Source organism: Mesocricetus auratus, unplaced genomic scaffold (genome assembly GCF_017639785.1).
Source record: "Mesocricetus auratus isolate SY011 unplaced genomic scaffold, BCM_Maur_2.0 Super-Scaffold_100007, whole genome shotgun sequence".
NCBI classification, from domain to species: Eukaryota; Metazoa; Chordata; class Mammalia; order Rodentia; family Cricetidae; genus Mesocricetus; species Mesocricetus auratus.
Window position 1 is genome coordinate 58,588,687 of NW_024429191.1, and position 27,101 is coordinate 58,615,787.

General features: G+C 45.7%; 2 protein-coding genes across 6 annotated transcripts in view; one reads left to right on the top strand and one right to left on the bottom strand.

Moving 5' to 3' along the window:
• Window positions 1-533: 533 nt before the first annotated feature.
• Tefm (transcription elongation factor, mitochondrial) lies at window positions 534-5,698 on the bottom strand. Of its 2 annotated transcripts, none has more exons than XM_013118283.3 (4): window positions 5,458-5,698; window positions 3,274-3,743; window positions 1,605-1,754; window positions 534-1,130 (listed from the first exon to the last, which is right to left on the bottom strand). In XM_013118283.3, exons 1-4 carry the CDS (start codon window positions 5,498-5,500, stop codon window positions 690-692), a joined length of 1,104 nt encoding a protein of 367 aa, XP_012973737.1. In that variant the 5' UTR covers window positions 5,501-5,698; the 3' UTR covers window positions 534-689. The 2 variants fall into 2 exon arrangements, with proteins under 2 accessions (XP_012973737.1, XP_005077040.1); XM_005076983.4 differs by having other exon boundaries at window positions 3,274-3,731; window positions 5,458-5,687.
• A 10,984-nt stretch (window positions 5,699-16,682) lies between these two features.
• The window catches only part of Adap2 (ArfGAP with dual PH domains 2), a 30,608-nt gene continuing 20,189 nt past the window's right edge, over window positions 16,683-27,101 (top strand). For all 4 annotated transcript variants that reach the window (XR_005878335.1, XM_005076982.4, XM_013118275.3 and 1 more), the window contains exons 1-4: window positions 16,683-17,101; window positions 17,745-17,875; window positions 19,858-19,949; window positions 22,573-22,652. Coding sequence is in view for 3 of the 4 variants with exons in the window: in XM_005076982.4 (XP_005077039.2) it covers window positions 16,849-17,101; window positions 17,745-17,875; window positions 19,858-19,949; window positions 22,573-22,652 (556 nt within the window). In the remaining variant the exon portion in view is untranslated. The remainder of the gene's footprint in view (window positions 17,102-17,744; window positions 17,876-19,857; window positions 19,950-22,572; window positions 22,653-27,101) is intronic.

Here is a 27,101-nt window from a genome sequence, read left to right on the forward strand (position 1 = left end):
TCCGACAGTGTCTACTACAGGTGCTTAGCTGCTAGTTGGGTGTTTTATTATTAGGGACTTTGACCATCTCAATAACTGATGAACCAATACAATCACATAAAAGTGTTCAAGTTAGGGGCTAAATAGATGGCTTAGTGGTTAAGAGTACCCACTGCTATTCCAGAGGTCCTGAGTTCAAGTCCCAGCAACCATATGGTGTTTCACCACCATTTATAATGGGGTCTGATACCTTTCTTGGTGTATAGGCATATATGCAGTCAGAGTACTCATACATAAATAAATTTGTTTTGTTTTGTTTTTTGAGAAGGGTTTCTCTGTGGCTCTAGAGGCTGTCCTGGAACTCACTCTTGTAGAGCAGGCTGGTCTCGAACTCACAGAGATCCACCTCCCGAGTGCTGGGGTTCTCTGGAAAAGCAAGTGCTGTTAATAGCCAAGACATTTCTCTAGCCTGGTACTTGCTTTTAAACAGAGGTAACTTGTGGCTGTGTAGGTGGCATCTTACTATTTAGCACTTAAACGAATAAGGCACAGAATTTCACAAAATATTTATTGATTTCATCTTGGTTCATTTATACTATTTCACAGCCAAGATTCTCATTTTATAAACATAGAAAATATACTATTCTCCACTAACATGGAGGATGAGAACAGCTAGTTTAATAAATTAATATAACACTAGAGTGAGTGCATTATTGGACCTCTGAGCCTTTGCCAAAAGCTAACTCATAAAAGGCAACAGCTTGTAACAGTGAATCGTACAGCTCTTCAATGTGGTGTGAGTCCTTCAGAACCTTCTGTCTGTACTGCACTATTCGCCCGTGTGGGAAGAACACCCGAGGCTCCTCCTTCAGCACAGAGTCAGAGAGGAACTGCTTCACTAGCTCTCTGCCACTAGTCCTTGTGTCGCCGATCATCAGGTCAAAGTGCTTGCCCACCACATTTCGATTCATGCTTAGCACCCGATGCTGGCCATCCTTGGCAAAAGTTTTGTTGAGTAAGGCATACAGCATGGCTTCCGTGATAAGAAAGTGTAACAGTATAGGAAACAGGGATGTGTTCTGAATGGAAGGTCCTGATTTTTCCAAAATGTAGAGATCTGCTTGAGGCATCTTTGAAATGACTGAAGAAATCTTAAAAAAAAATCAGAAATAATTGATTATTAATGTTTCGTGCTTGTCCCACTTCTGACAACCCTAGAAGAACAAAAGCTCAGGAAGAAGCTAAAATGAATGAGCTCTTGTCCTGGCAGTGTTGTCATCCCTAACATCTGTACTGGCTTCAGGATTCAGCAACCCAAAACTTGACCATCTGAAATGCTTTGAAGAGGACTGGCACTGGCCAGGAATTTCTGCTGGTGTCACTAATACAGCAATTACTACCCATTTCACATCTTGAATTTAAAGAAAAGGTTTCTAAATTTTTTAAATTCAACATAATAAAGCTGTAATAGGAGTAAAAAGGCACCCCCCTAAAGACGAGCTTCACTATTCTTTGTTTTGTTTTCTCTTACATCCCTTTTGAAACTGCCAAGCTAAACTGTACAAGGAACCATGTAGGAATGCACAAGACAGAAAACAAGAAGCAGGGACCAGCCACTGCCTTACCTCTTCCAGATAGACAGATGATGGGTATATTCTGTTCGTTAATTTCCAACACACAGCCTGCTGCCAATCCAGCACCTGAAGTTTCCGGTCAAGGTGAGCCCATGCAATTCTTCGAGTACCAAAAACAATAGATACTATACTATTAACTGCCTAAAGGAAATAAGTAATAAATAAATAAAAGTTTTGTCTTGCTGTATGTGTGTGTGCTCTCCAGTGTGCCTTAGCATCTCTAGATGGACTGTGACTTCTAAAATGGAAAGGAATCCTTTTCCAAGTTGCTTTTGGTCATAGTGTTTTCACACAGCAACAGAAAGCAAAATAAGACACTCGGTTTCAAAAAACAAAACAAAACAGGGTTGGGTCAGCAAGATTGCTTGGTGGGTAAAGACAGAAAGAGTCAGTTGAGCCAGGCGGTGGTGGCGCACGCTTTTAATCCCAGCACTCTGGAAGCAGAGGCAGGTGGATCTCTGTGAGTTCGAGGCCAGGCTGGACTGACAGCCTCCAAAACAATACAGAGAAACCCTGTCTCGTAAAACCAAAAAAAAAAAAAAAAAAAAAAGAGTCAGTTGACTCCCACAAGGTGTCCTCTGATTTCTACTGTGAAAGGGACACATGAATAAAAATGCAATTAAACCTTAAAAAACAACAACCACAAGATAGCAAAGGAGGAATGTCACCTGAAGTCCATGGCACACATGTGCTCTGCATACATATGCACATAAATAAAAATTAAATGAGGTAGAGGGACAACTTAGTGAGGAAAGCTGCTTTCCACTAAGCCAGAGTTCAATCCCTGAGACCCACATGGTGGAAGGAAAAAACTAGCTCATTCAGATTATCCTCTGACCTCCCACGCATCCATACACACCAAAAATAAACACAGAAGTAAATAAATGTAATGAAAAAGGCAGAGCAGCATCTTCAAAATAAAAAGCTGTTTCCTGTGCATGGATGTTACTATACAACCTGCACACAACCCTTCTCTGGACAACTGATTTTTATTTTTAATTGATTTTAATGGGGGGCGAGCAGGCAGATCTCTGTGATTTGAAGGCCAGCCTGGTCTACAGAGAGAGTTCCAGGACAGCCTCCAAAACAAGACAGAGAAACCCTGTCTCAAAAAACCAAAAGAAAAAAAATTGTTTTGGTGTGTGGTATATGTACATCAGTACTGTGAGGGTGCGTGTGTTTGAAGGTGTGTACAACTACACTGGACTTAGAACATAATTTTAAATTGTGCTAGAAAGACTGCCATTAAAATCTTCTGTAGACATACTTCTTGTTATTCATATTTTCTATCCAGAATGCCCTCTTCCTGCCAGCCTAATTAGCTCTTTTCCAAATAAACTGAGTTCTCAGTAAACTTTTCCCAAGTTCTACCTCACAGCATTCCCTCCGATTTGCCAACTGTCTATACCTTTCATTTTGTTCCATAGATGATCTATTAATAGGAGTATATCTAGATTCCTAACTAAACCTAAAGGTTCTTGTTTTAAGCCAGTTAAAGCCCTCACAACCAAGCTTGACAAGGACCCATGTGACAGAAGGAAAGAATGGACTCTTGAAAATTGTTCTCTGACTACACACACACACACATCTCTAACCCACTACTGGGAATAGTGCTTTCTAGAGTAAGTTCTCAAAGGGTAGGTGGTCAGGGAAACTGTACCTTAAGTCTCTCTCTCTCTACAGCTGGTTTGATGAACTTTCCTAGCAGCCACTTTTCCTGCGACTTTTTTTTCCTCCCATTCTCTGGACAAAGAATGGAGTTACACACTTGAACAGCAGTTTTATATTGGATCAAGGGTACGTCTGTCAAACTCTCCAGATTCTGAAATGGCCCAAACTTCTTTCTGTGCTCCACAATGTTGACGGACTTCCTTCCACGGAGCAGTCTGAAAGCTTCCAGTTCCTTATCAGAAGCTGTGTTCAACACGTGCAAGACAGAGGCCTGCTGTTCCGGGGAGAAGAGCTTGTCTACTGCATCCTCAGGCTTCCTTCCGTTTGTGCCACAAACTACACCGGCAACAATTTTCTCAGGTGCGGTAGACTTTCTCCGAGAGCAGACATTATTTAGGACTGGAGGCAGGGATGAGTACTCTGAGACTGGAAGCCATCTCCACCTCCCTAAAAGGAAAACTTAAAAATTTGAATTGGGACGTTCTCCTTTGAGTGTTAATTTCCAAGTTTGTACAGTCACACAGACTTGCACACAAACCATATTATCACAGAGAATTGTCTTTAAAAACCGTAAAGTGCGGGGCGTTGGTGGCACGCACCTTTAATCACAGCACTGGGGAGACTGAGGCAGGTGGATCTCTGAGTTCGAGGTCAGCCTGGTCTACAGAGAGAATTCCAGGACAGCCTCCAAAACAAGACAGAGAAACCCTGTCTGGAAAAACCAAAAAAAAAAAAAAAATGTGTAAAGCTTGTGGTAGTTGTCCATGCCTTTAATCCCAGCACTAGGGAGGGAGAAGCAGGTAGATCTCTGAGTTCAAGACCAGCCTAGTCTACAAAGCAATTTCCAGGTCAGTCAGGGATACAGAGAAACCTGGTATCAAAAACAAATAAAACAAAGAGTAGTCTTAGAATTAATACAGTTATCTCTATCACTAAAGGGTTCTTTTGTTTGATTTTGAGTATTGGTGATGGGGGGGGGTTGTTTTTGAAACAGGGTCTCACTAGATAGTCCAATCAGGCAATCAGGCCTCAAATTTAGTATGTAGATCAGGATGGCCTTGAGTTCACATCCACCTGCACCAGGGTAGCCACTGCTACACAGAGGCCCTGACTTGTCAAGGAAAAAGCTGTAGTTCCCTGGCATTGTAATCACTTATCTATAATCTCAGCAACTGAGAGGCAGAAGAATCAGATTCCAGGCAAGACTCGGTAAATTTGCCACCAGTCCAGGCTGCATGAGACCATGTCTCCAAAAAATAAATTAGTTAAAATAAAAAAAAATTGTAGTTTTCCAGGTGTAGTGGAGCCCACCTTTAATCCTGGCATTAGAGAGGCAAAGACAGGCAGATCTCTGTGATAGGCATTTGCCTATTCCAGATGTCTGATCTTTCTAGTATTTGTAATCTTCCCCTTTTGGTTTTTTGTTTGAGACAGGTTTTTTTTCTGTATAGCCCTGCTTGTTCTGGGACTCGCTCTGAAGACCAGGCCGGCGTCGAACTCGGAGATCCACCTGCCTGTCTCCCGAGTGAATTAAAGCTGTGAGCCACCACTGCCCGACAACAGGATCTTTTGTAACATCGTTTAAGATTTATCTCCACTTCCGTTTTCACTAGTTTCTCATCTGATGGAACTAAAGACAATTTAACTTTATACGTTTATAATAAATGTTGTAACTGGTCACGAGTGGTAGTCCTCGCTTGTAAGGAAGATTCAGGATTAGGGTCATCCTCAACTACTTTATGAGTTCAGGCCAATTTGGGCAACATGGAGCTTTGTTTGGAGCGGGCCGGGCTGGTGGTATTAACTAAGTGGTAGGATGGGTTTATTTTGTTCTGCACACTTCTCAATATTTCTAACATGACTACGTTTTTGCAAGGCAAGGCATACACCATGCAATGTATAACTTTGTGAAACAGTAGAAAGTCATTCTGACTTAACGGCCAGAGGCACGATACGGTTAGTGTCTGAACTCACTGCATGACGCCCGGCCCGGGAAGGGGGGCACTCGGACCCTGCGCCACAGAAGCACGCGGTCTCCGGGGCTGGGGGAGGGAACGCCCCTAAGCTCCTCTACAACTCCACGCGGGAGAACCAGATACGGGACAGGAAAGAAACACTCCAGGTCACAGGCTGATGGCAGGTAGGCAATCAACCTCATGCTCAGGAACCCTACCTCCGGCCTTGATGAGGGAAGCAAGGTTAGTCCTCCAAGCCATCGCCAGGCTATCTCCCGCTTGTCTTCCTCCGCCAACTTCCGGTTGCGTGTGCTCCAACTAAAAGTGTTCGACTCGGGCTGAGCAGAAGAAGGGTTCCCGCGGAAAAGACGGTCCGAGGCCCAACGTCTGTGATTTGCCCCTCATTTCCTAGTGATTGATAGCTAATGGTCTCAGAACGCGCGGACGGGATCTCCAAGAAGGAAAGGACTAGACTAGGTTTAGTTCTGCTTTGGAGCGAAACTTCTCTGGGTTCCTGGACACACAGACAGAGCGGACAGAGGAGAGCTTGTACGCACACAGATACCGTTATGAATTGAGAGGAGTAACTAGGAAAGATGCACGGGAAAGGGAAGGAAGGCCGATGTAGGAGATCACTTGGACGCTGGGCATTGTTGCCCATTTGAGAAAGGTGGAGGGAGGTGAATCTGGAGCCACATTTGATCCTTAGAATGAGGAATGGAACAGTTGAAAAAGTTCGGCGGGACGCTTGTGTTTTAGTTGCAAAACCAGATTGGAGGAGGTCTCTAGAAAAAAAAAAAGGGCGGGTCATTTGTAACCAATGTGAGGCTGGATTGGAGAAGAGCCCGAGCAAGAAAAGAAGTCGGGAAGGTGATTGTCTTGCCAAGGCAGAATGAACAGTGGGAAATGAAACCTGGGAGATGGGAATGGAAGAAGGGGGGAGGGGAGCAGGCAGGATTTTTGCTAGATACTGGGATGGCTGGGATGGGGTACTTAAGTCACCTCTTTTTTTTTTTTTTAATCGGCTTTCAGGAGGAAGGTTTGTGTTTGTGTGTGTGTGTGTGTGTGTGTGTGTGTGTGTGTTTGACGATCAAATTGTAACTGTAAATCACATGCGGGTTACCCTTAGGTTTGTGTTTATATCAGACATGGTAGCTAACCTGCAATCCCTGCGTTTAGGAAGATGAGGAATGAGGAGAATTGTTGTGACTTTGAATCTTTTGAATCCAGCCTGGGCTATATGGTGAGTTTGAGGCCATCCTAAACTACAGAGTGAGACCCTGACTCAAAAGAGAGCAACAACAAATGTTTTGCACAGCTCAGCCCTTAAGAGCACTTGTTCTTGTGGTGGACCTGGCTTTGGTTCACAGCACCCACATGGCAGCTTACAACCATCTATAATTCCTGTTCCAGGGTAATCGACACCCTCTTCTGACCTCCACAGGCAACAGGCACATATGTGGTACCCACACATACATATAGACAAAACACTCAAAATAAGTCCGGCGTTGGTGGCGAACGCCTTTAATCTGAGCACGTGGGAGGCAGAGGCAGGTGGATCTCTGTGAGTTCGAGGCCAGCCTGGTCTACAGAGAGAGTTCCAGGACAGCCTCCAGAACAAGACAGAGAAGCCCTGTCTCAAAAAACCAAAACAAAAAACAAACAAAAAAAGCCCACTCAAAATAAAATAAATAAGTCTAAAATAAAAGTTATACATGACCGGGCAGCAGTGGCATACACCTAAATCCCAGCACTCCAGAGGCAGAGGCAGGTGGATCTCTGTGAGTTCAAGACTAGCCTGGTCTATATCAGCTAGTTCCAGGACAACCTTCAAAGCTACAGAGAAATACTGTCTTGAAACCTCCTTCCCACAAAAAATGTTAATCATAAGAGAGTTAATCATAAATGTAGTAGCACATTCCTGCAATCAAACATGAGTTCCAAGTCAGACTGCTTGTCTTTTTTTTTTTGATTGGTTGGTTGGTTTTGGTGTTTTGCCTATATGTATGTGTGTGTGACAGTGTCAGATTCCCTGGAACTGAAGTTAAAACAGTTGTGAACTGCAATGTGGGTGATGGAAATGGAATCCAGGTCCTTTATAGGAGCAGCCAGTGCTCTTAATTGCTAAACCATCTCTCCAGCCCCAACAAGATCCTGTCTTAAAAAAAACAAAACAAAACAAAACAAACAAAAACCAGCAGAGATGGGAAACACCTTTTTTCTTAAGATTTATTTAATGTATACAGTATTCTGTCTGCATGTATGCCTGCAGGCCAAAAGAGAACTCCAGATCTTGTTTCAGATGGTTATGAGCCACCATGTGGTTGCTGGGAATTGAACTCAAGACCTCTGGAAGACCAGCTAGCGTTCTTAACCATTGAGCCATCTCTCCAACCCCATGAGGAACACTCTTAATCCCAGCACTCAGGAGGCAGAGGCACGGATCTCTGTGAGTATGAGGTCAGCCTAGTCTACAGAGTAAGTTCGAGAGCAGCCAGAAACCCAGTCTCTAAAAACTAAAACAAAAGGAACAGCCAAAAAAGTGTTTCATGGGCGGTGGTGGCGCACGCCTTTAATCCCAGCACTTGGGAGGCAGAGGCAGTGAATCTCTGTGAGTTCAAGGCCAGCCTAGTCTACAGAGCCTACAAAACAATACAGAGAAACCCTGTCTCAAAAAAAAAAAAAAACAAACAAAAAAGTGTTTCATGTGTGAGTGTAATAGAGCTGCTGAAATCAACTATGAAAAATTTATTCTCTCACAGTTTAGGAGTCTAGAAATCTGCAGTCAGAATGGCAGTGAGGTTGGCTTCTTCTGAGGACTCTGTAGGAAATGTGTTGCATGCCTCTCTCTGACTTCAGGCCACTAGACTACCTTCCTCAGCATACAATGTGTCACTCCATCATTACTAGGCATTCACATGGACATCTCATAAGGACAGTAGGCATGATGGAATGGCATTTCATTTTTTAATTTTAGAATTTTTTTTTTTTTTGGTTTTTCGAGACAGGGTTTCTCTGTAGCTTTGGAGGCTGTCCTGGAACTAGCTCTTGTAGACCAGGCTGGCCTCGAACTCACAGAGATCTGCCTGCCTCTGCCTCCCGAGTGCTGGGATTAAAGGCGTGCGCCACCAACGCCCGGCCTATTTTAGAATTTTTAATGGGCTGGTAAGATGCCTCACTGAGCAAAGGATATTGCCACCAAGTCTGGTGGCCTGAGTTTGATTCATATAAGTTGTCCTCAGACCACCATGCAAGCATAATGTGGATGTCCATAAACCCATCACACACACACACACACAGAATGAATTTTAAAATGTAAAACTTCAGAGTAAGTGCTGGAGAGATGGTTCAGCAGTTAAAAGGCAGTGCTGCTCTTGCAGAGGACCTGAGTCCACATCAGGCAAGTCACAGCCAACTTCAAGGGGTCTTCTGGCCTCCTTAGGCACCTTGACTCATTGGCACCCCCCCAACACACGTATACACACATAATTTTTATTTTTTATCTTTTGGTTTTTTGAGACAGGGTTTCTCTGTAGGTTTGCAGACTGTCCTGGAACTCTCTTTGAAGACCAGGCTGGCCTCGAACTCACATAGATCTACCTGTCTCTGCCTCTGCCTCCCAAGTACTGAAATATTTTTTTAAGTTTCTAATCCAAGAAGAAATGACTACCTTTTCATTCTAGAACCTAACTCTAATGGGGTATTGTCATTGAATTACATCCTTCAAAAAAGATATATTGAAACCTTAACTCCCAGTACCTCAGAACAACCTTATTTGGAAACAAGGTCACTGTCGATGTCACTAATTAAAATAAGGTAGAAGCTGGAGTGTGAGTAGCTCTTGCTTGCACACGTGAGGCTCTGGATTCAATCCCCAGCACTGCACAATCCAAAGAGTAAAAGTGACCATGGGATATGGTCCCAGGTCCTTGGATGGCTGAGGTGAGAGGATCCTCTGATTCCAGAATAAGAGCATGACACTGGACTGGGGCCATGGCCATTCCAGAATTCCTGCTGTCCTTATGACATGCCCATGTGAATGCCTAGTGATGATGGGGTGACATGTCTATATGCCAAGGAAGGTCGCCTGAAGGTCAGAGAGAGGCATGCAAGAGATTTCCTGCAGAGTCCTCAGGAAGAACCAACCTCACTGACATTCTGATTGCAGGTTTCTAGACTCCTGGACTGAGAAAAAATAAATTCCCCATGATTCATTTTAGCAGCTCTGTGACACACATGAAACAAACACCTAGGAGAACTGGTGGTGGCCTGAGGGATGTCACAGTTGAGCAAACCCCAACTTAGCACCTGCTAGCGGAGAGTTTCCTCCCTGAGCCTCAGCTTCCTCATTTGTAACTTGGGAGACTGAGGTACCTGCCTCACAGACCTGCTGATAACATCAAGAAATTGGATGCAGAGAACCTGTGTACAATACAGGCCCAGGGAGTGCTAGTTTCCCATCAGAGCATCACACGCTCTTCAGAACTAATGATTAATAGCCCTGAGAGGAAATGTCCTCATCAGAGTTGTCCTATTCAGAGCTGAACTTTGACCAGAGACTGGAGGTGGCAGGGCAAGAGACAACCAAGTCTTCATGATTCTCTGCAAACCAGAACCAAGTTGTTCAAAAATGAAAGTGGTCACCTTCCTCCTGAAATCAGCTCCTTCTCATTTCCCTCTTTTGATTTCCAGATAATTTTCCTTGGAACAAATTAATTTTGTTTGCAGACATTAAAGTTAGTTCTCCATAGCCAGATATGGAGGTGCACACCTATAACCTTAACACTCAGGAGGCTACGGTAGGAGGATTGTGAGGTCAAGGGCGTCTTGGCCATTGGTAAAACCCTGGCTGTGGTGTGTGCGTATCTATCCTGAATGAGGCTCTGGATTCAAGGCCCAGTACTGCACAATCACAGAGTGAAAATGTCAATGGCAAGGCTGGCATGAGGGCTCAGGAAGTAAAGGCACTTGCTGCCAGTTCTGAAAGCCTGTTAAGTCCTTAGAAGCCACGTGGCAGATTTGACTCCTACAAGTTATTCTCTGACCTCCACACATGCATCGCTGCACACAAGTGTGGTGTGAATACATAGATACATAAACAAATGTAACTCAAAAAAGGACTAAACAAAAGTTTTATAACGTAGAAGTATGTGGATCCCCCCCCCCCCCCCCCCGTTTCTTGAAAAATAGGGTTTCTCTGTGTAGCCTTGGCTGTCCTGGAGCTCTCTGTAGACTAGGCTGGCCCTGAACTTTACAAAGATCTGCCTTCCTCTGCCTTCCAAGTACTGGGATTAAAGGTATAAAGCCACCACTGCCTAACATTAAGTGAAACTTAAAATATGACACATGAAAATTTAAAGGGATGTAAAATGGTATGAAACTATGGTTTGGATCATATCAAGTTAGGTATGAAAGACCAGAGGAGACACACACACACACACACACACACACACACACACACACACACACACACACACACACACGAGTGTTTGTAGCAGGTCTGGTAAGTGCACTGTGCCACTCATCTGCCTGCTGTTGCATTTTTTTGGGAGGTTAGGTTCACAGCTCAACCTGATGCATTGGTAACAATGTGCCAAGGTAAACTGAATTCAAACCCAGCACCAGTGCTGCATCCACTCAGGGTGCTTCATCTTAGTCATGTGACCTGTAACTAAATGTAACTAAATGTAACTAGTCAATGTAATTAAATTGCTCTCTGGGCTGTAGTTGCCTTGTTCACCATGTGGGCCTGAAACTAGTTTCTGACTGGAGGTAGTGACAAAGATAAAATGAAATTGTCTACGTAGGCAGTCTGACAAAATGCAACCCATGACCAATCAGTGGGAATGAATCTTTCTTTCATTGTGTTTTCCAAATTCCCTATAATTATGGTTTTCTTGAAAATTCTAAGACTAATAAATATAATTTTTTTTACATTTTCAAAGGGGTCATGCTCTATTCCCTGGAGATCTCAAGCCTGTTCCTGGGAACATAGTGGAAGGCTTTCTTCCAGGCCTGCTGTGGTTCATCTTAGCTGGATAGCAATGATCTTCGACCAGGGCTAAATGTTTGTGTCCTGAGGAGCCCTGGGAGTTTTGTTTACAGAGGACATTCTGTCCCGGGGTCCTGGTTTCTCCATCACCCGAGCAGCTGCTGTCTGGACTGAGCACCCAATCCAGAGACTGTCTGAAGCCACCCCTGAGTTCTGGTCTCAGTCTTCAGCAGTGACCAGGGGGCATGGCAGCCTCCAGCTCAGGCCTCTTCCCTGGGGAACAGCTTCCAAATTCTTTTCTCCTTTTCTCTGCCTACCCCTTTTCCTTTCCTTTCTTTTAAAAACATTTCAGGGTTATTTATGCGTATGAATGTTATCCCTTCGTACTTGTCATGGAGGCCAAAAGAGTGTGTCGGATACCTAGACTGGAATTACAGGCAGTTGTGAGTCGCTGTGTGGGTGCTGGGAACCAAATCCAAGTCCTTTGCAGTGGTGAAGTTCTCACCACCACACCCCTTCCTTTCCTTTTTGTCAGTATTGGGTATGGAACTTAGGGTCCCATGTGTGCTAGGCAAATGCCTTTCCACTAAGTTAGAAAGCCAATTTTCTTTTACTTTTTTCTTAAAGATTTCTGTCCTGGGTCTTTTTGATCCACAGGCACAGCCCAGCTGTTCCACTATGTCTGTGACATCAGGGTCAGACCCCAATGGCAGAGGCCTCAAGGACTCACCAAAGGGATGCATAGTCAGCATTTTAGCAAATTACAACTTTGGGATTGGCAGGGGTTGGGGGTGAGATGAGGGGGGTGGAAACTGGGTTTTCTGGGGGGGCATTCAGAAGGGTGAGGGAAATACAAGGAGCTGTTCATCCTTTGTCATGTTCCAGATCCTGAATCCAGGAAAATAAAGGCTCACCTCTTGGCCATGTGTCTATTCAGAACAGGTTCCGATATGACTTAAAGCCATGGATTCAGGTGTGGCCTCTATTACCTCACCAGGGACCTACTGAACCCATACAGGCTTTGGGCAGCTCCAGACTTCTCATCCTGGTAGCCCACATCCTAAAGTATGAACCACATTTGGGTTAGCTTGGGTTTGACTGTTCTTCCAATATTGATGGGATGAGGACTGTGGCAGTGGCACTAGGGATGGGGTCCTCTAAAACTCAACATTTCCCATAATCCCAAGTGCACATGGCCTTAGACGTGATAATTCTGTAGGAAGGGGAGACTGGCCTGTAGATGCTGTGGCATATATTTGTTAATTCTTTTTTGTTTGTTTGTTTTTTCGATTTCTCTGTGGCTTTGGAGGCTGTCCTGGAACTCACTCTGTAGACCAGGCTGGTCTTGAACTCACAGAGATCCACCTGCCTCTGCCTTCCAAGTTCTGGGATTAAATGTGTGTGCCACCAACACCCAGCTAAATTTGTTAATTCTTGAAGGAAAAAAAAACAGATTAATTTTAGGACTGGAGATATAGTTCAGCAGAGTGCTTTTGGCTCTTATAGAGGACCCAAGCATGGTGGTTCATTACTACCTTTAACTCTACCTCCAGGGGATCCAATGCCTTTGGACTCTATTCCCACAAACACATTCACATAAGTTAAAAAATAAAAAATATTTTAAATTATTTATTTTTATACATATAATAAATAATAATATAAATCTTTTAAAATTATTTGGTTTGCTTTTATTTACATAAGTGTAAGTGAAATGTATGTGTGATGAAGAAAAGATTGTCCATCCCAGGCAGATCTCTGTGAGTTGGAGGCCAGCCTGTTCTACACATCGAGTTCCTGGACAGCCTCCAAAGCTACAGAGAAACCCTGTCCTGGAAAAAAAAATAAAACAAAACAAAACAACAACAAAAAAGAGTGTCCAGTTCTCTGCAGCAGGAGCTACAAGTTGCCGTGAGCTGCCTGACATGGTACTGTGAACCCTGACTGGGTCCTCTGCAAGAGCCGCAGGTACCTAGACCACTGAGCCCCTCTGTTTACCTTTTGTTTATTTGTTTTTGGGTTTTTTTTTTTTGAGACAGGATTTCTGTGTACCCGTGACTGTCCTGGAACTCAGTATGTAGAGAAGGCTGGCTTGGAATTCACAGAGATCTGCCTGCCTCTGCCTCCAGTGTGCTGGTATTAAAAGTGTGGACCACCACCACCCAGATTTACTTTTTATTTCTAGAAAAGATTTTGCTCATGTGTATTGGGAACTCACTGTGTAAATCAGCATGCCTCAAATTCTCAATCTTCCTGCTTCAGTCGAGCTGTCATGAGAGGAACGCTACCACATCCCCTTAACTTGTGATTTCTAAACAAAAAAAAACAGAGTAAAGCTTATATCGTGTCAAATCCAGGAGTATGTTACAGTTTCTGTTGGGTGTGGTGAATATGTTTTAAAAATAATCAGGAAAATACAGAGTAAAAACTTTGAGTTATAAGATGAACACAGCAGGCAGGTGGTGGATGTGGGTTTTTGTTGTAGTGATGATGATCCTGTGTGGGGGGTGGTTTTAATTAAGGTTAATTTTTTTAAAATATATATAAGCATGTTTGTGTTTATGTGCACATGATTGCAGGTGTCCTCAGAGGTCAGAAGGCATCAGATTCCATGGAAATGGAGTTACTGACAGTTGTGAGCCAACATGTGAGTGCTGGGAATTGAACCTAGGTCCTCTGGAACAGCAGCCAGTGCTCTAACCACTGAGCAATCTCTCTGGCCTGGATGTGTTGAATATGATTATCATTACACAGAGTACCAGATCATCACTTTGTGTATGTTATGGGTATACACGTGAAAGGGTAGAGTGGAATTTAACTCAGAGATAGAGTGCTTGCCTAGTATGCACACAGTCATAGGTTTAACCCCCAGCACAGAAAGATAAACAAAAATGCAGGATGAGAAGGAAGAGTGGTTTCATGAAGTAAAGACTAAATGATACTGTGACAGGAAATCTGGCTGTAGGTCCCTGTTGCACACACTATTTGACCACAAGACCTTAGGTAACAGCTCCCCTGGGGCTTGGCTTTTAGTCTCTTCTATGGAACGACATGCCTGCTGTGCACTGAGGACATCCTGAAGCTCAAAGGCATCAATGTCTGGAGTTTGGTCTGCTGAGCCCCAGCCAGTGCTGTTCCCTTCTACCCCCAACACAGAGGCTGGGAGGTAGAACCCTGGCACAAAGCAGCAGGCTACCAACATTTTTCCTTCTTCGGATGGTTGAGGGTCCACCTCAGTCTTTGCTATCTTTTAAACTAAAACCTCCAAAAATGAGGACAGAAGAAATCCAAGGGGACCTTGTCAGTCTCTGATTGTTCTCTGAACTGACTGCTGCTGGATTCTTTTTGTTTGTTTTGGTTTGGTTTTTTTTGTTTGTTTGTTTTTGTTTTTTGAGGCAGGGTTTCTCTGTATTGTTTTGGAGCCTGTCCTGGAACTCTCGGTAGACCAGGCTGGCCTCGAACTCACAGAGATTAAAGGCGTGCGTCACCAACTCCCTGCTGCTGCTGCAATTCTTGAGTTCAGAGGTGCAGGGCAGTGGTGGCACAGGCACGCCTTTAATCCCAGCACTTGGGAGGCAGAGGCAGGTGGATCTCTGAGTTCAAGGACCGCCTGGTCTACAGAGTGATTTCCAGAACAGCCAAAGACACACAGAGAAACCCTGTCTTAGAAAAAAAAAAGAGTCCAGATGCTACAGGAAATTAAGGCTGTGGCTCCAAACGGTCCAACTTTGCCATGAGGATGAGCAGAGGGCAGATGTCCTGGGCCTGTGCCCTCTTTTCCCCTACCCCTCTCCCCTCTGTTCATGCCTTACATTGTTGCTTTTCCCATCCTTCTCCTGGGAGACTTATTTCTATCTCTTTTTATCCAATGAAGCGGAAATGAATCATCTCTGAGTTCGTTTAATAAATAGTTTCATGTCTCCTGACCCCAGCTGTCCCATTTACTGGTTCCTTTATGGATGTTCCCAGGATAGCTACCCCCAACCCCACAGTATAGTCAAAACCTCTACGGATTGGCTGTTTCTGGAATGTGCTTCTTCTCCAGGTCTGGTGGCTTGACCTCCTCCACTGTGGGAATGTTGAGAAATGAAGCCTAGCCTTCCAGATGAGTCCCATCAGCTGATCAAGCTTTGTGTGCTATCTCAGCATTCCTCAAAATCCTCGTCTCACAGACCGAGGTCAGGAAAAGGATGGAACAGACTTCCTTCACAAACAGGAAAAGATGGAGTCAGAGCCAACATTCATATCTTGAATTTGTGGAATCCTAGATTCATCCCACTATATCATACTACTGCATGCGTGTGCGTGTGTGTTGAATAGAAATCCAACATCTCCGGCATTGAGCTTTATGTGTGTCAGGGATGAATGACAGGAGTTCAGTGAGTCACTGGGATGGTGTCAAAGAAAGGGATGTAGGAAAATAGGTTCAACCCCCCCAAGTCCTGCCCACCCCACAATGATGTAACTGCACAGGTTCCAGCTGTCTCCAGGTTGGTCTACTCCCTGGTGAATCCAGTCATGAAACCTTTTCTATTTCTCAAAATGGAGAGAGGCTCTTTCCCAGAACAGAAAATCTTGCTTCCTAAAATAGAATATTGACACTGAACTCTATTGAGGCCATAGGGATAAAAATTAACACAGGTATCTAAGCTACTATAATGTAGCATGGATCACAGATGTGGTCAGGGCTACAGAAGATAGATTACCCTATTAAGGAATTGTAACAGGACCGACAGTGTACTGGAGACTGGGGATCATGGAGGGTGTCCTGAGTAGGGGTATTTGCACCTAGCTGTCTCTAAACAGATGTAAGACCCGCAGAACTCTTTAACACGAGTTAGAACATGTTCAGTGTTTCCAAGGAGCCCTGAAGTGCAGACACATGTCTCTCTTCTCCTGGAGAGACATGAACAAATGTCTCTTCATCCTATGTAGGGCACCAATGATAGGCCAGTGAAATTGTACCCAAGTCTAGCTTGACAAACCAATGAGTTTTAAGGCTACTTACAGGGGCATGGATGACTCAAAAGAAGCAGCATTGCCAAAAAGCCCACCCAGCATTAATTCCCATTCACAAAAGCTGTTTAGTTGGATTTCCCTGTTCAACTTGTAGGCAGCCCCAGCAAAGGGGCTTCTCTTCCCAACTTCGAGAGTTTTCTACTTTTTGAACTCCCTGAGTCTTATGAGCAACCCTCATCCTCACAGAGCAGAATGTTTCAATGCTGAGGAAACAGCTACACTGCTCTTCTTTTTTAATTAATTAATTACTTATTTTATTTCATACGCGCTCGTGTTTTGTCTAGATGTCTGTTTGTGTGAAGGTGTCTGATCCCCTAGAGTTACAGGTGGTTGTGAGCTGCCATGTGGGTGTTGGGGATTGAACCTGGGACCTCTGGAAGATGAGCCAGAACTCTTGCTGAGCCATCTCTCCAGCCTCTCTTTTTCAGAGGTGGAAACTGAGACCTAGAGAGTGAATAAACCAGTTATCAAGTAACCACTTAGGATTACATCTGGTACATTCCTGCCCCCCCCACACACACTTAGGTAGTGAAACTGGACGGACGGCCTTGGGGGCGGGGTATATTGTCCAGGGGTGTGGTCGAGGATCTGGAGGAGGGGCATGCTGTCCCGTGGGCGGAGCCGGCGACCGCACTGGACTGAAGTCTTGGGAGAGCTAAGTCCCTCTCCCACGGCCGGGCAAACGCAGGACCATGGGCGTCCAGGAGCGGGAAGCACAGAGGCGGCGGGGCTGAGAACCACTGAGACCTCCGGTACGGCCATGGGCGACCGCGAGCGCAACAAGAAGCGGCTACTGGAGCTGCTGCAAGCTGCGGGCACCGGCAACGCTCACTGCGCCGACTGCGGGGCTGCGGGTAAGGGCAAGGCGTGCGGGGCAGGTGCAGCCAGGCACGGCCCTGGTCCCTGGCTCGTCGGTCCCTTCCCTAGGAGTCCATCCACGCGCGACCCAGCCTCGTTCCTCGCCTGGGAACCCCAGTCCTTATCCACGGAGCGTCTCCGGCGGCCCCGACGGTCCTCTGCCTCCCTGCTCTCGAAGGCCGGGACCTCAGTCCTCGCTCTGCACCAAATGCCGTCCACGCCCTGTTCCCTCTCACTTTCCCACTGGGCATCCTACTACCCTGGACATCATCTCCGACCCTGGGCCCTTCCCGCACCCTCGGACCCTGAGGTCCTCACCTCCGATGCCTCCTAGGCCCCCGCGACTCTCACTGAGGCATGTTGACCCTGAGGGTGCTGATGCGGCTCCCGTCCCTGAGGCTCTGAGCTGATCTCTCACTTGCTCCCTCTTCTCGGTTCCTCCTTCCGAGGTCTCCTGGGTGTCGCTGCGCCAAAGGGTGGGCTAAGCACGGTCTATGAGTTACCTCAGTTGTCCAAGGTTGGGGACCAAGAAAGAAATGATAACCGGCGTGGGCGGAGCTGGCCTCCGACTCAGAATCCTAACTGTCCAGCCCCAGTCCTGGTCCGGCTCAGCGGAGATCCTGCCCTTCCACCCCGCAGATCCTGATTGGGCCTCTTACAAGCTGGGGATTTTCATCTGTCTCCACTGCTCTGGCGTCCATCGCAACTTCCCAGACGTCAGCAAAGTTAAATCCGTGAGACTGGACTTCTGGGACGACAGTATGGTGGAGGTAGAATGTCGCGCGTATGCAGATTCTTGGAATTGGGCGTGGGGAGAGGAGGCGGGACACAGGTGTTCCTCCTATTCCACAGAGGAGGAAATGAAGCCTTAAGAGGTGCAATGACCAACGAGAGGAAACAACAGACTATTAGGTGGTGGCTTAGAGAAAGACCCTGAGTTCAAATCCTAGCTAATCATTTGCTCCCCTTACAAGGGGTGCGCACGTGTGCCCGTGTGTGTTTAAAGACATGTGTGTACCTGAGTGTATGTACGTGCACCACATATGTGCAGGAGCCCACAGAGGTCAGAAGAAGGTATCAGCTCCCCTGGAATTGGAGTTACAAGCAGTTTCGGGCTGCCATAGTGGTGCTGGGAATTGAACCCAGGTCTTCTGAAAGAACAATAAGTGTTCTTAACTACTGAGCCATCTCTCTAGCTCTTACTTAATCTTAGCTATGGATTCTATTTCCACACCCATGTTATGGACATGCACCATCCTCTCACTGGCTGCTGTAAGAATAAAACATAGCCGGGTGATGGTGGCACACGTCTTTGAGCCCAGCACTTGGGAGGTACAGGCAGGTGGATCTCTGTGAGTTCGAGGCCAGCCCCGTCTACAGAGCAAAGAGCAGGACAGCCAAGGCTACACAGAGTTTCTGTCTAAAAAAAAAAAAACAGGAAAAAAAGTATAAAACACAGACACAAAGCAAATTAACAGTTACTGTCATCCTTCATGGGAGCCAGGAACAGAGGAAGAGAAACATCACAATTTGTAGGCCAAGGTCCTTCCCTAGCCCACTCTGCTTTCCTGCCCAGTTAGTATGGAGCCCTCAGCCTGGGCGAAGCCATTTTGGCCAGAAAACCTGAAGAGAGCAGACAGGTCCACAGCACACTGGTGAACTGAGAAGTTTGTGGGCCACCGGAGAATCAGGTAACATTGTTGAGCATTCCCATTCTACAGCAAGACTATCTGGACTGGACTCTACCATTCTGTACACACAGATGTAACAGTAATGTCCTTGATGGGGACACAGAGTGGTTATCTAGTCAAGGCTTACTTTCCGTGCAAGGGAAACACAGGGATTCGACCAATCAGTCCATACACCCACAGGTTTTTGCCTTCTGACTCCCTGTTATGTCTTCACTGGGACAGCTGGGCTCCCCCAATCACTCATTCTCTGCTGGGGTCCACAGGCAATTCTTGTCTATGCCACAGCTCCAGAGACTCCAGGGAGGATGACAGTGGTCACTGAGTCCAGAGACAGGGATTTACAAACCTGCTGTTCCTGCTTTACCCCACTAAATCACTGCCCACTGGCACATCAGCATATACCTGGACAGAACGCCACTCTGAGCCTCAGGTGACATTGGTTATGCTATGGGGCTGGCAGCCACTTCCATTCTCCAGCTAGCCCAGTCTTCTGTAAACTTTAAGGACTGTGAGAGGGCTTGGCTGTCTGTGGAAGGAGTAAGAGGAAGGACATGAGCTTTGTGGTCCAGCAGAAACAGGTTGACATCATCCCTTTGTATTAATTAACTAGCTGTGTTGCCTTGAGCAAGCCAGCAAACCTCTCTGAGCCCTGTGTCCTCTTTAAAAACAGAATAGCAGTGTCAAAACAGTTGAGAGGACCCAATAAACTATTGCGTGTGAACTGTAAAGAGCTGTTCCTATATGAGGCACAGTTATCAGTCCTCCATGTTACGACAAACTAGGGTTTTACATGCCTGGGGAGATGCCACCTTACAGGCAGGTTCTCCTGGCCCTGCCTCAGAGCCAGTGAAAGTCACAGGCTTTTTATTTTTTGAAATAGGGTCTCTCTGCATAGTCCTAGACTTCCTGGAACTCACTGTGCAGAACAGGCTGACCTCAAACCCACAGAGATCCACCTGTCTGTGCCTAGCAAGCAGTCTTCTGGGTGGCGGACCATGGTTTCATTTCACATATTTTTTTCTCAAGTTCTACAATTACTCCAACTTGCTCTTGTTTTACAGTTCATGACCCACAATGGAAATCTCAATGGGAAAGCCAAATTTGAAGCCAGAGTCCCAGCTTTTTACTATGTGCCTCAAGCCAGCGACTGCCTGTAAGTGAGTGATTCCCTAGAATCTGGGGAGGGATCTTCCCAGTCCTCCTCTCTTCCTGGTACCGTTGTCTGAGGTGATTTCTCCTGTGACCTGGTTAAAAGGTTCTTTCAGGGATGAATTTGGTATCATCACAGGTAGCACACAGGAATCCTGGTTTAAACCAGGTGTGTTGGCAAACGCCTGTAATTCTGGTGCATAGGAGGTGAATAAAAAGAGTATGATCAGGAATTCAAGGTCAGTCTCAGCTACATAGTGAGTCAGAGGTCAGCTTGGGCTACTTGAGACTATGCCTCAAACAAAACAAAAGCCATTAATATTTATGGAGCTTTACCCATATGCCAAGCTCTTTGCTAAAGGCTGTGTATGTTATTGTCAAACATTCTCTGAACCCTGCAAATATGACTGTTACCCTCTGTTTGAGAGATAGAACAGGGTGGGTGTGAAGGAACATAGAGCTGGGTATGGATCACCTGACACCAAGGGACATTAGGAAAACACAGTATAGCAGGAGGGTTATAAAGGTGAGGGATGAGGGGGACCCTAGACACTAGTGACCCCAAGCCTCTGAAAGGCTGACTCTCTGAACCTGGGCCTCCTTCTCAGGGACTTGGCCTCATTCAGGGCCGTCAGACAGTGTCCTGTGTACTCAGGAAGAGGACATCTAGGTAAACACAGTCTCATGCAAGCTTGGCTGGACAGTTGCATTTGAACCACCAGTCTCAACATGGTGCTTTCAGGCCTTGCACCGATGCATAACTGTGATTGGTGGTTCTGTAGTTTTGCAGTTAAATGACCCAAGGGCTACTGATGCCATGTGGAGAGACAGGGAAGCATATTTCTATGTGCAGAAGGCCTCAGGTCCATCCCCCTCAACTCTACTGCTACTCAGCTATAAGAAGGTGGCCATGGCCAAAGCTAGGTGGTGGTGGTGCATCCCTTTAATCCAAGCACTTGGGAGGCAGAGGTAGGCGGATCTCTTGAGCATCTGGTGTGTTTCTTCCACAGTCTTCATATACTCTCCTGGCACTTGTCCCTCCATCTTTCTCTCAGCCAGATTTCTACCTGCAGCTGACAGCAAATCTACTTGCAGGTTCATGCTACATGTCCCAGGATGACCCAGAGAGGACTTCCAGCTAGTCTCTTAACTTTTGGTTCCTTTGACCCCTAACAGCCCAGGGCAACCCAGAGCTCCAAGTGACCTGCTTAGGTCAGATTCACAGCTCCAGGTCATTCCTGTTCCCAGGGCATTTTATCAGCTAACCTTTGAAATATGTACCTAGAAAAGATAAGAAGAAACAAAAAAATGAAAATAAGCTTGTTTTCAGCTGCACCAAGAATAACATTTGGTTAATGTTAGTATTAAGGACCTACTATGAGCTGAACAGTAGTGGTGCATGTTTTTAGTCCCATCACTCAGGATGCAGAGACAGATCTCTGTGAGTTTGAGGGCATCCTGGTCTACAAAGTGAGTTCCAGGACAGCCAGGGTTACACAGAGAAACTCTGTCTCCAAAAGCAAGCAAACAAACAAACAAAAAAAGGACCTACTGTGAGAACGTTGTTGTGAAGCACACCTTTATCTAACTGTCTGGAAACAGAAGCAGGCATATCTCAGTGAGTTCATGACCAGCCTACATAGTAAGACCCTGTCAATAACACAAAAAGTCCTACTGTGTGTTGAGTATGGTGCTGAGTCCTTTAATCAACAACTACCCTCCTCAACAGCATGAAGGAAGGCAGGTATATTGCTGCCCCATTTCCCAAATTTAGATCTCTTTAGTAATTTGGTCTGGGGAGGCATCACAGTTGGTAGAGTGCCTACCTAACATCCTTAAAGCCCTGGGTTTGATCCCCCGGAGCTTCATAAAGCTGGTATGGTGGCACAAACCTGTAATCCCAGCACTTGGGAGGTGGAAGCAGGAGGATCATGAGTTCAAAGTCATTCTCAGTTATTTTGGCCACGTAGGTCAGCCTGGGACACACTCATCAGTCTGTTCTGTGCAGTGTGGTGGCTCAGGGCCCATCAGCAGGTCCAGGATATTTTTGGCTCAAGTTCACAAGCAGAGAATTTGGGGGGGGAGGATATTGGGGGATGGGTAATTGTCTAGGGAGCTCATATATTTTGTTTCTTTGTTTGTTTTGTTTTTCCAGACAGGGTTTCTCTGTGTAGCTTTGGAGCCTATCCTGGCACTCTGTAGAACAGGCTGGCCTCGAACTCACAGATTTCCACCTGCCTCTGCCTCCTGAGTGCTGAGATTAAAGGCGTGTGCCACCAACGCCCATCAGGGGAGCTCATATCTTCATCATTGACATAGATTACTGAGGGACAGTGCAGTACTTCTCAACCCACTAGAAGACAAACTTCCCTGGTGTGTCTCCTGGAAAGTAGAAGCTCCCGGAATCTAGGAGTAGAAGCCAGAGGTGCTGCCACACTTTCCATAAAGCACAGGACAGCCCCCACCCCCACCACAGAGAATCACCTAGCACCGATGCTAACTATCCTAAGGTTGAGAACCTCTGGGTAGCTTGAGGTGGCAGCCACTAGGCTGTCCCCAACCTCCCCTGTAGGGTCTTGGCAAGTCACTGCAGCAGACACAACTGACCAAAAGTTCTCTCTATTTAGGGTCTTAAAGGAACAATGGATTCGAGCTAAATATGAAAGACAGGAATTTATGGCTAATGAGAAAGCTGTCTCACCCCCAGGTAAAGTTACTATGATGTCTGCTTGTATGTATGTGTACCACATGTATGCAATACATCCAGAGGCCAGGACAGGGTATTGGATCCCCTGCAACTAGAGTTGTGACAGTTTTGAGTCATGTAGGTGTTGGGATTTGAACTTGGGTCATCTGGAAGGGTAGCCAGTGCACTCAGTCACTGAGTCATCTCTGCAGCCTAAAGTAACCATCGTGATGTGTTGAGGTCTATGTTCTAATGATCTCTAGAAAAATGAAAGGTGGGGGGCAGTCTTTGGGAGGAGCTTGAGCTAGATTCCAGTCTCCGATTCCACACTCATGCAGGGCAAACCTCACTGATGGCCCTCGACCCAGAGCACTTTTCATTCATGCTCAAGTTGGCACTGCCCACAGGACAAGGCTTGAAAGGACAAAGCTTTCAGGATTTGCGGAATGTAAATTATTCTTCACACTAGTGTCTTGAGGTCACTCTTTTTTTTTTTTTTTTTTGTTTTTCGAGACAGGGTTTCTCTGTGGCTTTGGAGGCTGTCCTGCAACTCGCTTGGTAGTCCAGGCTGGTCTCGAACTCACAGAGATCCGCCTGCCTCTGCCTCCCGAGTGCTGGCATTAAAGGCGTGCGCCACCAACGCCCAGCTTTGAGGTCACTCTTCTACTCTTCTTTTCTTTTTCTACAAGGCAGGGTTTCTCTGTGTAGCTCTAGCTGACCTGGATCTATGTAGACCAGGCTGGCCTCAAACTTAGAGATCTTCCTACCTCTGCCCCTGAGTTCTGAGATACATAATTTATATAAATTATATACATAATCTATATAATATAAATTTTTTTGGTTTTTTGAGACAGAGTTTCTTAGTAGGTTTTGGAGACTGTCTTGGAACTTTCTTTGAGGACCAAACTGGCCTCCGATTCTCAGAGATCTGCCTCCAGAGTACTGGGATTAAAGGTGTGGGCCACCACCTCCCAGCATAATATAAAAATTTTTAGACAGGGTCTCACTCTATATTCCTGACTTGCTTAAAATTCTTAATGTGTCCCAGGCTGATCCTAAACTCAGAGATCCATCTGTCTTTGCCTCTGGAGTGCTGGCATCAAAGGTGTGTACCACCACCACCATCACAACCACCACACACACACACACACACACACACACACACACACACACACACACTTCATTCTTTTGAGGCAAGATCTCATCTATTTCAGGCTGGCCTTCAATCCACTGTATAGGCAAGGACAACCTTGAACTCCTGATTCTCATGCCTCTACCTTCTGAATGTTAGGATACAGACATGTGCCCCACAACTGACCTTATGCAGCACTGTGTGTTAAAGCCAAAGTGTCTTGCAGGCTATGAGAGACTCTGCCAGCTGAACCACATCCCAGGACCTTTTTCAAACCAGTCCAGTTTCTTGACACTTGGTCTTCTTTTTTTCTTTATTTTTTATTACTTTAATTTTAAATAGCTTGCTTCACATGTCAATCCCAGTTCCCTCTCCCTCCCCTCCTCCTTCATCACCCCCACCATCCTCCTCAGCCTCCCACCCTATCCCCACTTCCTTCCACATAGGCGATATCCAGAGCCTGTCATTTCACTCAGGGCAGGGTCCAGGCACTCCCCTAAGAGTCCAGGCTGAGAGAGCATCCCTCTTTGTGTTATGGGCACACGAAGTCTGTATGCCAGGGATAAATACCGATCCACTGCCCAGGCCTCCTCACTGACTCTCACACTCAGGGGATCTGGATCAGTCCCATGTTGGCTTCCCAGCTGTCGGTCTGGGGTCCAAGAGCTCTCTCTTTGTTCAGATCAGCTGTCTCTGCTGGTTTTGCCAGCCCATTCTTTGCCAATTTGCTCATCGCTCCTCTCTCTCTGTCACTGGGTTCCATGGATTCAGTTCAGTGTTTAACTGTGGGTGTTTGCCTCTGCTTCCATCAGTCACTAGATGAAGGTTCTAGGATGGCATATAGGGTAGACATCAAGTTCATTATCAGGAATGGGCATTTAAGGTGGTTTCTCCACTATTGCTTAGTTGCCAGTTGGTGCCATTCCTTTAGATCACTAGAGGTCTCACTGGTGCCAGATCTCTCTTAACCTATGACTCCCTCTATTCTGGTATTTCTCATCCTGTTCTCCCCTATTCTTCCCCCCACTCAACCTTCCTGTTCCCCATGACTTATTCTCTCTTCCTCTTCTCCCCATCTCTTCTTCCCGGTTCCTACTCCCCCCCCCCCACCTATCGCCGTGCTCCTAATCTGTTCAGGAGATCTTGCCTCATTCCTCTTCTCTGGGGTACCATGCATATCTCTCTTAGGTTCTTTCCTGTTTCCCAGACTCTCTGTTAGTGGAAGTGCAGACTGGCACTATCCTGATCCATGTCTAAAATCCATAAATGAGTGAGTAAATACCATGTTTGTCTTTTTGTGACTGGGTTACCTCACTCAGGATGGTTTCTTCTAGTGCCATCCATTTACCTGCGAATTTCAAGATTCCATTGTTTTTTTTCTGCTGAGTAGTACTTCATTGTGTAAATGTACCACATTTTTTCTATCCACTCTTCAGTTGAGGGGCATCTAGGTTGCTTCCAGGTTCTGGCTATTACAAATAATGCTGCTATGAACATAGTGGAGCAGATGCCCTTGTTGTATGAATGGGCATCTTTTGGATATATGCCTAAGAGTGGAGTTTCTGGGTCTTGTGGTAGGTTTATTCCCATTTTTCTGAGGAATCTTTATACTGATTTCCAAAGTGGCTGTACAAGTTGACACTCCCACCAGCAGTGGAGGAGTGTTCCCCTCTCTCCACATCCTCTCCAGCATAAATTGTCTTCGGTGTTTTTGATTTTAGCCATTCTGACAGGAGTAACATGGTATCTCAGAGTTGTTTTGATTTGCATTTCCCTGATGGCTAAGGATGTTGAGCACTTTCTCAAGTGTCTCTCAGTCATTTTAGACTCTCCTATTGAGAATTCTTTGTTTAGTTCTGCACCCCACTTTTTAATTGGATCCTTTGGTGTTTTGTAGACTTGCTTCTTGAGTTCTTTGTAAATTTTGGAGATCAGCCCTCTGTCAGATGTGGGATAAGTGAATATCTTTTCCCATTCTGTGGACTGCCTTTTTGTCTTGTTGGCTGTGTCCTTTGCCTTACAGAAGCTTCTTAGTTTCAGGAGGTCCCATTTGTTAATTGTTGATCTCAGTGTCTGTGCTACTGGTGTTATGTTCAGGAAGCAGTCTCCTGTACCAATTTGTTAAAGAGTATCTCCCACTTTCTCTTTTAAGAGTTTCAGTGTGGTTGGATTTATGTTAAGGTCTTTAATCCATTTTGACTTAAGTTTTGTGCAAGGCGCCGGGCGTTGGTGGCACACACCTTTAATCCCAGCACTCGGGAGGCAGAGGCAGGCGGATCTCTGTGAATTTGAGGCCAGCCTGGTCTACAAAGCGAGTCCCAGGACAGCCTCCAAAACAATACAGAGAAACCCTGTCTTGAAAGAACCAAAAAAAAATGGCAATCTTGCCAAAAGCAGTCTACAGATTCAATGCAATCCCTATCAAAATTCTGGCACAATTCTTCACAGACCTTGAGAAAACAATAATCAACTTTATATGGAAAGACACTTGGCCTTCTTAAAAGAATTTTTCTTTTCTCTCCTTCCAAACCCTTCTCTCTTCTTTGTTTTTCCTTTTATATCAAATTAAAAAAATTCTTTGTTTTGTTTTCATTTTTCGAGACAGGGTTTCTCTGTATAGCCTGTCTATCCTGGAATTCACTCCGTAGACCAGTCTGGCCTCTAACTCAGAGATCTGTCTGCCTCTGCCTCCTGAGTGCCACCACTGCTGGCTCGAAATTACAAAGAATTAATTTAGCCAGGTGGTGGTGGCTCACGCCCTTAATCCCAGCACTCAGGAGGCAGAGGCAGGTGGATCTCTGTGAATTTGAGACCAGCCTGGTCTACAAAAAAAAAGTGAGTTCCAGAACAGCCAGTACTGTTATACAGAGAAACCCTGTCTCAAAAAAAAAAAGTTAACTTCATCGTTATATTTACAATTGTTTCCCTCAGAGGTCAGAAGAGATTGTTTGGTCCACTAGAACTGGAGTTATGGATGGTTGTGAGAAGTCATGTGGGTACTAGGTCCTCTGCAAGAGCAAGCGCTCAGGCCGGGCGTTGGTGGCGCACGCCTTTAATCCCAGCACTCGGGAGGCAGAGGCAGGCGGATCTCTGTGAGTTCGAGACCAGCCTGGACTACCAAGTGAGTTCCAGGACAGCCTCCAAAAGCCACAGAGAAACCCTGTCTCGAAAAACCAAAAAAAAAAAAAAAAAAAAAAAAAGAGCAAGCGCTCTTAATTGCTGAGCCATCTCTCCAACATTGTTTTCCTTTCTTTCTTATGACAAAGTCTTACTATGTAGCTAAGACTGGCATCAAACTCATAACCACTCTCTTTCCTCAGCTGAAGTGCTAGGATTAC